This window comes from Pelodiscus sinensis, chromosome Z, assembly GCF_052426305.1.
Source record: "Pelodiscus sinensis isolate ZL-2025 chromosome Z, ASM5242630v1, whole genome shotgun sequence".
Lineage (NCBI taxonomy): Eukaryota > Metazoa > Chordata > Testudines > Trionychidae > Pelodiscus > Pelodiscus sinensis.
Genome location: NC_143085.1, coordinates 27,874,285 through 27,889,121, shown reverse-complemented (window position 1 = coordinate 27,889,121; position 14,837 = coordinate 27,874,285). Strand labels below are relative to the sequence as shown.

The 14,837-nt window shown below is 46.0% G+C and overlaps 1 protein-coding gene across 28 annotated transcripts in view; it reads right to left on the bottom strand.

Moving 5' to 3' along the window:
• NCOR2 (nuclear receptor corepressor 2) overlaps positions 1-14,837 on the bottom strand; it is a 511,248-nt gene that overhangs the window by 323,753 nt on the left and 172,658 nt on the right. For 27 of the 28 annotated variants that reach the window (XM_075898492.2, XM_075898501.2, XM_075898481.2 and 24 more), the window contains one exon: positions 1,551-1,678. In XM_075898492.2, the coding sequence (XP_075754607.2) occupies positions 1,551-1,678 (128 nt within the window). Of the gene's footprint in view, positions 1-1,550; positions 1,679-10,625; positions 11,122-14,837 lie in introns of those variants that run through there. The other variant, XM_075898488.2, reaches the window with a different exon arrangement.

Sequence of the window (14,837 nt, the reverse complement as noted above, 5' to 3'; positions counted from 1 at the left end):
GGGGAGGAAATGGGGGGGGAAAGAATGAAATGAGTGGAAGATGCAAATGGAAAAGAGAAATTAAAAACAGCAGGAGAAGAGGAGCAACAAAAGAAGAAGTGGAGGTGAACAGTGGGAGACAGACCCTTCTTCCTCTAACTCCTCCTTTTGAATTTTGGAGTGAAAACCAAAACCAAACATGCTGCATTCACTTCCCATTTAGAAAAACCCACATAGCAGATCCAGTCAATTTACAGCTTCATAGAAGTGTTATTTTTAACATTACTCAGCGAACAGTAAAGAAGTTAAGAAAAAGGGGAAAAGTTGTAAATCAGTCATGACACATTTGACCACCGCAACTGAGCTCAGAGTCTGACCTAGGGAACAGAATGAGAGAGAGCGCATGGTACTGGTTATTTTAGTGTTCTCTAGCTCAAGCTGTCAGACCATTCCTCTGGCTTCAGCACCCCTGGAGAACAAAAAAAGTAAACACCCGCAGGCCCAATGCCTTTCCACTAAGTACTGGCATCCACTAGGGATATAAGAGTATAATCGTTTAGACAGGTAACCCATAAGCTTAGTTACCCAAACGGTTACATGTGGCTCCCAGTTTGGCTCCTGGAGAGCTGGTTGCCACTCTGTGCTGCTGCCTCTGTACCAAAGGTAGCAGTGCAGCGCAGCAGCTAGCTCCCCAAGAACAAGGTGGCTAGAGATGTTAACTATCAGTTAATTGACTAATCAAGTAGTTGATGGAATTTCCATCGACTATTTGATTAGGCGATAAGAAGGGGAGCTCTCCCACAGCGACTCTGCATTTTAAATGTAGTAAGAGCCCAGTGGGCTCACTGCGGCTCTGCCTTCCCTTGTTCTTCCCCCCACAGCATGGAGACAGCGCTGGGGAGAGCCAGTTTTTAAGCCGGCTCCCCCCAGCACCAGCTTCCCCCCACTTGCTGCCTCTGATACAGAGGCAGCGGAGGTGAGGGGGAAGAAACTAGTTGAGTGTTCACTTGATTACTTGACTAGCTGCTTACAACTCTAGCGGCAGCAGGTGAGAGTTGGCTCCTGGTGCGCACAGGTTGTTGGGGAGCCGACTGCTGCCTTTGTATTAGAAGTAGCAGCACGGGGAAGAAGCTAACTCCCCATAAGTGGGGTGGCAGGCAGAAGCCAGCATGTGCCAGGAGACAACTTTTAAGCCAGCTCATGGCACACACCAGCTCCTGGGTTAGCCAGCTGCTGCCCCATGCTGTGGGCACATGTAACTGTGTAATCACTGAAATTTTCAGCAGTTACATGGTTAGCCAATTACCTGCATTTTAACCTCCCTAGCATCCACTGGGAACAGGAAGGAAAACTCCGAACACACAAGGCCTCTCTTCCAAAAGGTTGGTACATCAGGATCACTATGGGGATTGGATTATATTGGGAAAATCGGAAGACCTGTTGCATCCTCAAATACAATAACTCTCATTGAAACACCTGGAGCTCATACTAACAGCACTTAGGAATGAGGAATTCAGATGCACTCAGACAACCTCCGGAGAAGACTGCGGATAGAACATCCGCCTCCTTACCTTTCATTTCCGGGCTGGAATTCAGACAGCAAGGAAGGCCTCCTACGCTGTGGCTGTATAATAGATCCAGGTGGTAGGTGGGAAGTGTAATCCCTGGGATGATGCTGATACTCTAAGAGACCCACATCCTGCAACAAACAACAGAGAAAGAAAATTGTTGTGCTGATACAAAGTACGTGGAGGACCATGATAAATCACTTGCGTTTACATCTCAGCAAATTCTGGGTTACATTCATCTAAGCACACCAGGTGCCAGATTGAATTCTCTGGGGAGCTAGGAGCTCTGTTTATCCACCATGCAAAGGGAGTAAAGCAAGGTTCCCTGGACTGCCTTACCAAAGAACCTCAAACACACAGTGGGTTGAGATGGTCTCTGTAGCTTATTCAGTCAGACCTGAGCCCCTCTGCTTCAACCGAGGGCAACACAATTGTGATGATGACTGCTTGTAGTACACACGTTCACGCCATTGATGAACTCAGACCACAAATTCATTTCACTTTGAGCAAAAGTGACCTGGCCTAGAAGCTGACGGTAACTGTGCTGAGGCAGGTCTTTGCTCTGGACTTATCCTTATAGCCTTATTCACTCAGCCCACATTCCCATTAATCACTTCACCTTGGTGTATGCTGTAAAGGACTTGGAAATAAAGATGTGAATGGTTAACCGATTACTCAGTAAACATCACCCGTAATGAGTGATGCTTCCCGGGTAATGGTTAATTGGTATCCAGGAGCTACCACACCAGACTCCTATACAGGGCCAGCAGAGCAGCTTCCCACCACTACCCAATTTAACCGGTTAAACACTATGGCTACGTCTACACTGGCATGATTTTCCGGAAATACTTTTAACGGAAAAGTAGTGCAGCCCATTTACGAGGCATTTTATATCTTTCTGTTGCTAATCATCTGTGAAAGGATACAAGCTCACCACTGTTGGGCTAGCACTGGAAGGCTTTGCACAGGAAGAGACCTTCCGCAAAAAATTCTTATGCAAAGGCATGTCCACACCTCAAAAGCATATAACAAAAGCCATGTGCTTTTATGCAAGAGAGCATCCACACTGCATGGATGCTCTTGCTCAAGAAAGCTCTGATGGCCATTCACAGAATGGCCATCAGAGCACCTGTGCTTTTTCTGATACACTCAAGAAACCCCTGCGCAAGAAACCCCTGCAGAGCATCCACACCTGCCTTTTTGTGCAAGAGCTGTAGCGCAAAAAGGAGTTATTCCTCTTGGGGAGAGGAATAACTCTACTGCAAAAAGCCCTCTGTTCTGCTGGTTTACTGCAAATTTTCTTACGCAGAAACGCACTTGAGGTGTGGACTCTCTCTAGTTTTTGTGCAGAAACCTTACAGTATAGACACAGGCAAAGTGTTAAACAGCCATCCTCCCACAGTACAGCACTACAGTCAAAATTCTCAAGTGCAGGACTTGGGAGTTAGCAAGGGGGCTTTATAAAACGTGGTGAAAATGTTTGTAATGTAAGATTACTTTTCCGACATTTCAGAACAGCTCTGCAGAGTTATCAATCTTCAACACAACAGCAGTCATCCAACCTGAACACGGATCCACAGAGTTTAAGGAGCAATTAAATCCTCTGTTCTATGTATCACACAGGCCATTACCTTTCACACAGTTCCCCCTGCTTTGAACCCAATAACTTGCATTTGGCTAACGCATACCTTCCAAAAAGGCACACTAGTATTATTTGTAATATTTGTAGCAATAAGACGTCTCAGTCACAGACCTGCTGCACTTGGCACTGTACAAACACTGAACAAAAAGGCAGTCCCTTCACCAAAGAGTTTCATGTCATGGGAAACTAAAACTAACAATCTCATTTCATGGTCCAGCCTGAGGTCTTGTCTATGCTAGAAAGTTGTACTGCTTTAATTATACCACTGTAGTTAAAGCTGCACAACTCCTTGTAGTGTGGATGTAGGTACAGGCTGAACGTCTTTAGTCCGACACCCTCAGGACCTGACTGCTACTGAACCAGAGAATTTACCAAACCAGTGGAGGTCAATATTGTCTAGCAGCATTACCAACACTTCCACTGCTTACTGGGCTCTCAGAAGATATTTAGGGGTAAATCAGAGATAAACAACAGCACAGAACACTGAGAGTCAGGACTGCTGGCTGTAAACACACTTTATGGAACTGCAGGAAACTTGGCCACACCCATGATAAGTGGACATCCCGCTATCTAAAATCTTGCCGGATCACAGATGTTGCCAGACTAGAGAGGTTCACCCTGTAGATCAGTGTGAAACATCAGGCAGATGGATGAAGGTCTCCATCCTGAAACACACTGAGTATTGTGTCCCCAATCCAGTCAAACATGTTAAGCACGTGCTTAACTTAAAGCATTTAAGTGGGTGAGCTGATGTCAAATCCAAAGTCTATACAAGATTAAAACAAAATTAAATTTCTAAAACACTTTCAACTTTAGTAACCTAAGGTGTTGGTAACAATAAAGAGAAAAATATATCAGTATCTTGACCATTACCCTTTAAACGTGGCTCCAGAAAACTGAGCAAAAACAAGTAGAAAAGAAAGTATGTTACTTATTATGTACCCAGCCCTTTTTTGTTCCTTGGTCTCTTAGAGTAGAGTACGGCATGTCCCTGATTTAATTGACTAAGGAGCCCTCCTGCTCTGTGCCACAAAGGCTCATATTCAAACAGTGAAATATTTCAGTCCCCTACTAATCTGCAGATAGATGCCTGACTGGGGGAGAGGGAGGGAAAAGATTAATAATCTAATTACCTACGACACTGATTAATGCTTCGTAATGTCTCACCACTTTCATGATAACCATGGTAATACTTGATCAGTTATGCAAGAAGAAAGAGAAATATTAGGGCGCAAGAGCATATTTTAAGTATTTTTCACTTGGAAAAAAATGGAGACATTTCTACCCTGGTTTGATTCCCAAGCAGGAGGATAGCAAGGGGGGGCAGTTGCCCTCTGGGTGCCATGCTAGGGCAAGTGCAAGGAGAAAGGCGCAGGCGAGTCTGAGATTGACGTCACCGCAACCACGTCCCATACGTGCCATTCTCCCTACATTTGCCCTAGCATGGTGTCCGGTTAGCAACTGCTGCCCCCTGCTCCCTCCCTTGCTACGCCCCTGTTCCCAAGACACTCTTGCTACACACTGCAGGTAAGGCTTCCCGGGGGGAGGAAGAGTTTTCTGTGGTTACAGTGCTAGCCTAGGATTCAGGAGTCCTATCTTCCCCTCCCAGCTCTACAGGCTCGCTGTGACACATTGGGCAGATATTTCTCTCTGTCTCTGTGGCCCCATCTTTAGAAAGACAGAAACAACATGGCTGTGCTTCACAGCAGCTAAATAAGAGAACTGGCAAGAAAGCAAGTTTTTTTCTCCCCACAGAAAATTATTTCCTTTTATTTTTTCTTCAAAAATTGCAAAAAAAAAAAAAAAAGAAACAAAACAAACAAACAAAAAAAAAAGGCACTGCACTAGGGGAGTCCCCAGCCATGACAGGGAGCCTAGCCCACAAGGGAGAACTGGAACATGAAGAAAGCCATAAAGCACTGCAGCATCACATGCAAACGACACTATTTGGGGTTTCTGCTAAAATATTTCCAGGGTTGGTTGTTGGGTTTTCATTGTTTTTTAACCAAAAAAAGCAAAAACTGTCCATAGAAAACAGACAGGAAAGCCCAATTTTCTGCCAAAAGTCAATTTCAAAAAAGACAAAAATTTTCAGACAGCCCTTCTAAAGATTGTGATGCATTCAGGCAATAGCTACACTTAAAGAGTTACAGCTGCACAGCAACAGCTGTACCACTCTAGCGCTTCAGTATAAATGCTCACTATGGCACCCGAAGGCTTCTTCTATTGCTGGGATTAACCTATGTCTCTGAGAGGCAGCAGCCAAATTGATGGAAGAATTCTTTTTGGACCTAGCACTGTCTACATTGCAAGAGGCATGGAGGAGGTTATAGCAGCTTAACTATGTCACTCAGGGGAGCATTTTTACTCCCTTGAGCAACACAGGTGCATCAACCCAACTTTTTAGTGTAGACCTGGCCCCAGATATTGTGGTGATGGGGGCAAATAAGTCCTGCAGATGTTCAAAATGGATGCAATTAGGCACCCTTTGAAAATAAAGAGGAGTTAGACAATGACCTCATATTGAAGCCTCGCCCCTCAATTGTAAGAAAGAACAAAGAAATCAGCAATGAAAGGCGTTGCTTCAATTCCATCTGGGGCTACAGATTAGAAGAAAATGTCAGGAAATATAAAAGCCCAGCATTTTGGGATGTCAAGAGGTAAAACAACATGTTTGTATAGTAACTTCATTGAAAACCAGAAAAAAAGAATTCTAGGCATTCCCTCCAGAGAAGCCAAGAAAAACAATTATTCCCAAGTTCAGCATCTCCTTCACAAAAGCTTAAACAAGCCAAATATCAAAGGAGGAAAAATGGCAGTGTCGACTGGCTATCATTTCTTGTTATTCCTGGAATAGTACCTGAGGATATTAGCCTATGGCGCCAGGGTTCATGGTTTCCTGCTGCTGAGCGATAATGTGGTGTTACCCTTTGTTTTCTTTTTCTATTCTAGATTATTTTAGTCAAGCCTAGTACTTTTTAGGTGGCATGGAGGAGCTTGCATAGTGTTTATCCAGTTCTCTGGGTCTCCTGCTCCAACTACTCCCCTAATATTCCAGACCTCAGCCTCTCCTGAGCTGAGGCATGGCTTGAGAGTTTCATGTTAAGAGACTGTGTGGGTCCAACTTTACTGTGGCGTTCCCAATACCAGTAAAGACCCTGGTCTCCAGAGATAAAATCTCCTGAGCTGCTTAATCTCTAGCAGTACTAGCCAATACTATGTAGCTGGCCAACCTATACATTGTCACCATGGTGTCCAACATACTAGCCACTAGCCACATGTGGCTATTTGGCTGGTTGAATATGGCTAACTGGCTTGAACAATGTGGCTATTTGGCTGGTTGAGGGTAGCTAGATCGCTATAGCTATTGTCACTGTAGTGCAGGGGTGGGCAAAAGGGCCTCTGCGGGCCGCATCCGGCCAGCCAAGTGGGTAGATCCTGCCCGCGGAGGCCCTGCTGCTCCCCCGCCCCCAGGCCAATTAGAGCCTGGGGGCAGGGGTAGCGTGCAAATCCTCTTCCCACCCTGCCAGGAGCAAGTGGCGCTTTAAAGTGCTGCGTGCTGCTCGCAAGGTGGCGGTGCGGGGGGGAAGCAGAGAAGGCTTTGCGCGCTCCCCCGCCCCAGGCCAATCAGGATCTGGGGAGCTGTGTGAAGCTTCCTTTGTCCTGCTCCGACCCTGTGAGGAGCCCACAGCATTTCAAAGTGCTACGTGCTCCTCGCAGGGCAGGAGGAGGCTTTCCTCTGATTGGCCCGGAGAAGCGTGCCAAGCCTCTTCCAGGGCATGGGTGCCTATTGGGAAGGGGGTGGCCCCACCCCTTCCCATTTAGGCCCCGCCCCTTCCAGGGTGGCCCGGGGCTACTTCAAAACATTTTTAAGTGGCCCACAGGCAAAAATTATTGCCCACCCCTGCTGTAGTGGCTACTGCTTCAGGTTGGAAACCACAGCATTATCATATAGAAACCCAAGTAAGTTTGAGATGGAACAGTGTATTACATCTTCACCTCCTGGACAATGCAGAGCTGTGCCCACAGGCACATTCCCCCGCTCCTGACACATCTTTAAGAGGACCAATGTGATGTTGCTTTCAGCACTTCACTAAAATACAAATTCATTTCACTTATACGAAATACAAGTAAACAGAGTGGACAGATGGCTAGGCAGGCCTTTAAGCGGGCCCATAAGCAAGACCGCTACTTTTTTATATAAATATATTAAAAGAAATAAATCATGCCCAAATTCCTTGGTCGAGAGGTGGATCTGCACAGTAACAATGTCAATCTCAATGCTGTGTTGTTAACAACTATGTATGGTTTATGACATACCCAACCAGGAGGATTTTGCCAAGCCAACTACATGATTGCTCAGGGAGTACTGCAAACCTCAAAGAGGAACACACACACTTTAAGCCTGGGGTTTAATGCACTGGTGTTCAATCTTCCCTATACTCTGGTTCCTTTTTCCATACCAGGATCCCCACCAACACCAATCTAGTCAGAATACCCTTCCATTTAGCACTGTGGAATGAACAAAATAGGCATGGTTCCCTGACATCAATGTTCCCTCTAACTTCTTCCATCCATGTGCACAAAAAATTTTGTTCTGTGCACCCCGGCATGTGCTGTGATGTCGCATTGGGGTTTTCCCGTCTCCTGCATCCCTGTAATGGCACGGACAGACTCCACCAGCCAGTAGAACAGAGGGAATTTATTGTTTCTCCAGGATACAGCACAGCATAGATGTAATCTGGTTAGAGGGCAGGCCTAGGATGCCTCAGCCCCCCTTGAGATGGGGGAGCCTGGGCCCCTAAATCCCAGCTCGTTGCCTAGGCTGCTTCCTCCATGATACCAGCCAGAAACCTAACTAACTCACTTCCAGCCCTGCCCCCAGCCAAGGCTCCATGCCCCTTCTTCCCATTGTTCTGCTCCCTGGGAGATAACTCGTCAGACAGGTTCAAAGCCCCCTTGCATAATGACTCATCCCCTGCCCTGCTGGGCCGTGCTACAGACAGCAGCCAGTGGAGGTCACTCACAGCCCACCACCCAGCATAGCAACCAGCAAGGTACCCCCCACTACGTCACATGTGCAGACATGCACCACCAGCAGAAACACATGCTACTGGTTGTGGGAGCTCTGCTAATCAGCTGGGTGGCTACCCAAGCACTCACCTTACAAAGATCACTGCCTGATACCTGTGTCTGACCTCCCGCTCGAGCCCCCATGGTCTCAGAGGGTATGTCTACACTAGCTCGTTAGTTCGAGCTAGGTAGGCAAATGAGGGCAACCGGGGTTGCAAATGAAGCCCAGGATTTAAATATCCCGAGCTTCATTTGCATGTTCCCGGGCGCCGCCATTTTTAAATCCCCCTTAGTCCGAACTCCGTGCCCGTGGCTACACGCAGCATGGAGTAGGTAGTTCGAATTAGGATCTCTGATTCGAACTACCGTTACTCCTCGTGGTCTGTGGGTACACCCCAAGTAGCAGCAGCAGGAGGAACCTGGACACAGTGGAGGGTTTTTTTCACCCCCATTCATGAAAAAAAAATTAAACAGGCAACAAAAGTGTCCGACGTTCTTTAATAATGTTCAGGAAACTACTCTGAAAAAGACTTCAGTTCACATAAAACAAGGACTGGAGAGGTAGGGAGAAGGGGCCAAAAACGATATTTCAGCCCAGTATGAGCTGGGGTGACAAATCAACGGCTAATGTTTACTCCAGAAGAAAGCAGGCAGGCTTGCCTGGATTGTCCTGACTTTGAAATCATTTTGGGACCACGTGAGATACACATTTCAACAGCTTGCAAGCTAACTAGATCGTCTTTCATGATGACTTACATATTGCTTTGTGGCTCCTGGAAATTCTACAGAATTTTGCAAACTGATGTCTTGAAAAAAAGAAGGTGTGGGACAGAATTAGCAACATCTTTCAGTTTTGCTAGTGGAAACTAACTTCTTTGCTTTACAAAAATGAATCATAGAACACTAGAACTCAAGACGTCATCAAATCCAGTCCCCTGCCCTCATGGCAGGACAAAGCACCATCTAGATCAGAGCTACTCAATTTTGGAAGCCCCGGGTGCCACAATGATACAGCAAATGACAAGGGCCGCAACTTAAGTGGTTGCATATATATGCAAATAGTTTCTCTCACACTGACGGGCATGAATACAAAGATTAAGGCAAGACTACACAACACACAGGCCCCATTTCAGTTCTGCTGACATTAATAAAATGCAATATTTACCCCATTTCAACCCATATAATAGCACTTTTAATGAGCAATGACAGTCCGGGAATTTAACCACTAAAATGCATATCAACAGAGGACTATTATATTGATTACTTTTTTGTTTTGGCTATCACTTGTTTAGCCCCGTATAAACCCAAACCACACTGCAGGCCACAAACAAATGAGCTATGGGCCGCATGTGGCCCACGGGCCACGTGTTGAGTAGCCCTTATCTAGATCATCCCTGATAGATGTCTATCCAACCTGCTCTTAAATATTTTCAGAGATTCCACATTTTCCCTGGGCAATTTATTTCAGTGTTTGACCACCCTGGCAGTTAGGAACTTTTTCCTGATGTCCATCCTAAACCTCCCTTGCTGCAGTTTAAGCCCATTGCTTCTTGTTCTGTCCTTAGAGGCCCAGGAGAACAATTTTTCTCCCTCCTCCTTGTGACCCTCTTCTCATTCTGGGAGGATGAAGGCTTCCAGGTACCATGACCATTCTGAAGACCTGTAGAATTTTCCCTGGCCAACTGCCTTCTGGTAACCATGAAGGCACTTACAGGCAGAATGAGAACCAATCTTTCCGAAATAAAAAACAGCAACAGCTGCTGCCATTTGGGAAACACCAGTTCTAAGGTCTGATCACCTTGCTCATCTAACAGCAATTTCCTCCAAAACCCAAATATTGGGAGAAAGAAGCATTAATTGTTACAGTGTATCCAATATATCAACAAATTATCTGGAGTTTTCTTTCTCCTGTTACAGAATGTGGGCTCTCAGAAAGCACAGCAATTTTCAGTGTGACATCTAAGAGTTAATTTTCAAAGGAAAGGATTAAGCTCCTTGCCTACAATCCTATTCCACATGCAACTGGTCTGTTAACACCAGTAGCTGTGTAATACAGAGACTGGTCTATCTAGCCACTTACGACACACTCAGGGACACCCCTAGAAATGTTGGTGCCTTGCGCAGCCCCGGACAGGGCTGGAGGGCTGCATTCAGGGCTGCAGGTGCAGGAGCTGTGTGGGGTAGGAACAGGACATGGATGCAGCAGGGGTCTGGCCCACCTCCTGCACTCACCAGCATGGGTAGGAAGTGGAGTGACCAGACCCCTGCCTGCCCCTCTCCCCTGGATCCCAGCTACCTTGCTTGGGGGATGGAACTTGGAGGAAAGGGTGAAACCCCCACCACCCACGCCCCCCTGCACTCACCAGTGGTGGGAAGCAGAGCAATGTGGCTAAGAACGGGTGAAGCGAAACAGGCTGGGGCTGGGCTGTGCCACTTCCTGCCATGGACGGTGAGTGTGGGAGCGAGCCCAATCTCTGCTTCTGGTGCCAGAAGTCTCACGGGCTGCACTGCTCAGGGTAAGGCGGGGAGAGAGTGTGGAGCGGGGGAGTTGTCTTGGGTCCCACACCTCCTCTCCTGGGACACTCAGGGGCAGAGGAAGGGGAGGGGACAAGGCCAGGGTTTAGCAATGGCCGCCGGAGCCAGTGCTACTCCATACGCAGCTGCATACTTTGCGGGTTGGTAGGGACGGCTCGGGACACACTCATCGTGGATAAGAATGGGAGTTCTGGGTGCAAACTGCAGGCTGTATCTGACAACAGTCCACTGAGGACAAAGAGTGTGTTTGTATGCAGGGCAAAGGCTCTTGGATGGAGCTCAAGATCCCTTTTCTAAAATAAAGACACTGTCCTCTCACCACCCCGTACATCCTTGCACAACAACCCTTACTGCAACCTCAGCACATGAATGCAGTCTCACAACGCTTGCCCCTCTGCGACAGTCAAGCGAGAGACGCCAACCGCACCAGATTTGTACAACGGGAGGGCCCAGCCCATTTCCAAAAGCGGAAGTAGACCTGTCAGTCATTACAGAACCAGAAGTGGACTGCCACATCCTTGTGATCACAAGCAGTTTGACAGTGAAATTCACCAAAGGGAACAAAATAGTTCCTCTCAATTTCTTCAAGCCACAGTCGGGGTTTTCCCCTCAGTGACATGCTTGATATCTGTGCTGAAGAACCAAACCCTTGCAGAAATGGTTCTATGCTTACAGTCAGATGGACGGGGAAAACAAACAATCTGAACGACCAGCAAGGCCCAGAAATGTATCCATGTACATACTGGTCACTCTCAAACCAGCAGATGTTGTACAAAATCTCCAGTGGTTTATATCACTGCCCTGGCTAGGATGTGCTGAAATTGTCCTATGTGCTATTTCACTGCAGTTAACCATCAGGAATCCTTCCCACTGCAGATTTTTGAGTGGTGGTCCATTTCCCCCTTCACCCATAAATAATTGTCCTTGTACCTCTACTTTACTCCACTAGTTACCCAGGTGGGTGGATACTGAAACTAGGTAAAAATGTGGTGTATTTGAGGGGGCTGATAATATTGTTTTAACATTTAGGCCTTTACCCCACTAGTTCCACCAGCAATCAGCATAAAATGCGGGGCCATCAGTGACACCTGTTCCAGCCCATTGACTCCAGTGGCATTTCAAAGGTATCATTTAGAGCAGAATTGGGCCCTGTATTGCCATCCAATACCAAATTGGAATCTCACCAAATGCACTTTTTAACAGAAAGCAGGGGCACGCTATAGGCCTTTCTAAGTTTGATATGGAAGTCTGGGGTCTAAGCTGAGGCTCCCAATGTCCCATGTGGACCCTCTCCTATCTCCAGGATGTATACCTTAGCCCATGGACTGCACATGGTCTCCAAGGTTTTGTAAATGGAAGTGGAATTCTTGTTCTTGGCTGCTACCTCTTGTAATCCCTGCTCCTGTTTCTTTTCCCTCCTGACAAGCACATGCCCTAAAAACGTGACTCTCCACTTAAAGGTATTTCTGGTGCAATGCCTTCCACCGCACTACCCCGAAACAGCACCCATTCAGATAACCCAACGAAAACGGCAACACACACACACATACACAGATGCACCAATATGCTTGGGATTCTGTGAAGGATCAAAATGGAAGGGAAAAAAATCACCAAAAAAACCTAGTTAAAAAAAATGCTAAAAAGCCAAAACAGACTCATTAAAATAAATGTCTCCATGCAAGAGAATGGAAAGGTGCACGTGGCCTATTTGACATCCCTCTAACTCTGTCCTTAGTCACTGAGGAGGATCAGATTAATTTTGCAAACCCACTGCGTGTTGGTGGGCGCCAGCTAATGACAGCTCTGGCATTCTCAAGGTCTTTTTTTGGTTTGTTTTTTTGTTTTCCGTGCGTTACTTTTTTCTGCAACACTGAAACTACTCCCCCCCCCCCCGCCCCCCGCCCATACACACTTCCTGGTAAATCCTCTGACCCTGAATAACCTGAGCTTGTCAGACTTGTTTAGATAGAACAATCAAACTGCCTGAAAGACAGAGACAGACAGACAGACAGAGACAGAGAGAAGGCTAGATTCAATCTTCATTAAAAGCCCTGCACATTACAGAAACCCAGAGGGTCCTATGGAAAAAGCTGTTTAATTTTTGAAAGCTGTCTACAATGCTATCTACCATAGGGTTTCAAATGCAAGCCCTTATTAGCCCCCGACCTCAAGATAACCTGTATGCTAAACCAGTGTTTCTCAATCTTTTTTTATAAAGTACCCCTTTAAAAAAAATTATAAGTACCCCAAGTACCAACAGTTTTCAGATACACAATTTTTTTTCTACCATTGCAACACATTTGTTTAAACAACTTAATCATAGCCGGGCAGGCGATGAAATTTTTGGATGTAAAAAGTACAAAAATAATAAAGCGTTGTAAAACTTGAAACAAAAATTCAGTTTTCTCCCAATTTCAGTTGTGTTGACGAACCCCCCAGACTTCTCTCAAGTACCCCTAAGGAACACTATGCTAAACCAGTAACTGTGTGCCAGCAAGCAGTCTTATTGCTAAGTTTGATTGCTGTTCTAACTGTATGTGGTTGCTTGCATGTTGCATTCTTTTCTCTCTTTCCAGATGGTAGAGGCCAGGCTGCCTGCTTACTATCCAGGGGAGAGAAAAGCCTAGGCTTTGGACCTTCAAAGCAAAGCCCTTCCCTGCAAATCCAGACAATGTTGGGTGGCAGCCAACTGCTGTTTCACTCCTGATCTTCCAGCTTTAGGCAGGGCGTGCAATTGTACTTTCCCAGGCAGACCAAGGACCCTTCTTAATAGCCTGATCCAGAGGCACCCAGAGTTCCTCAGTGGCATCAAAAATTGCTCCGAAAGCAAACATGCAGAAGGTGGTTGGACTTAAAGGGTGGATGGCCAGACAAATGAAGCCATGGACTAATCTTGCAACAAAAATGATGATTCGTCATTTTCCCAATAAAAGGAATAGCCCTCAACTACCATTCCCTAACACTCACTTTTAATGCCTTTTTATAATGAACTCAAGGAGACCTATATAGGCTATAACTCTAGGGTGGATTTATTCCATTGTAGAATGGTTTGCCAGTACTCCAGATGTTTGCAAATGAGCTCAACAAAGCCTCGAACTCTATACAAGAAGGGATAAGCTCTGCCAATGGAAGAAGGATGAACCGGTGACTTAACAGGTCTATCCCATCTCTAATACCTGTGATAAACCTACCTCAGCTTCTCTACCACAGTGCTAGTGCACAAAGCTCTCTCGGGATGCAATTCTCCCAGTGTGCCCCAAACTCAACTGTGCAGTGATCAAAGCATTTCAGGAAAGGTGGGGGACTTGGACAAGCACAATCTTTTTATAAGCTGCCAGGCTGGACATTTATTAACTGCTTATGAATATGCAAAACCAAGTCCTTCCCCCCCCCCCCCCCCAGATGGCAAATTGCACAGATTATACATGGCAGTTTCAGTTCATGTTTTATTGTAAGCAATTTTTTTAACAGGATATTTGAACTGTACCAAGACAGCAGCTGTGCTGAAAACCAAGCTAGTTAATCACATTTTGCTCTAAAAGGTAAGAACAAAATGATGGTGAACACATTATTAATTGATGTATAAATCACTTATTTTAGGACTATTCAGCTTGGTTCATTTCCTTAGCTGGTAATCAGAATATTGTTTTTAAAGAGCCCCTTTCAAGTGCACTGGGAGAAAAAGATGGTTTTCTAGCACCCTGTTTGTGCTAGCCCAGGACATACAAATCCAGTGTACTCTTTGCAAGCATAGACAGCAGGTCAAGGAAGTGAAACAGAACCTTCTTGCCTGCAGGGATATGCTGGCAGCAACTCCAGCATGTCCTGGAATGAAAACTGTAGATGCGTGGGACAATATGGTCACGATTTTGTATGAAGCTTTTGTCTACTTTACTTCCTGAAACAGCTGCCTGAGAGGAAGGCTGGATGAGTGGTTAGAGCTCAGAATGCGAACCAGGAATCCTGGGCTTGTTAGTATCTCAGGCTAAGTCTACATTGCAGGCTTCTTGTGCAAGAAGCTTTTTGGGCAAGAGAGTGTC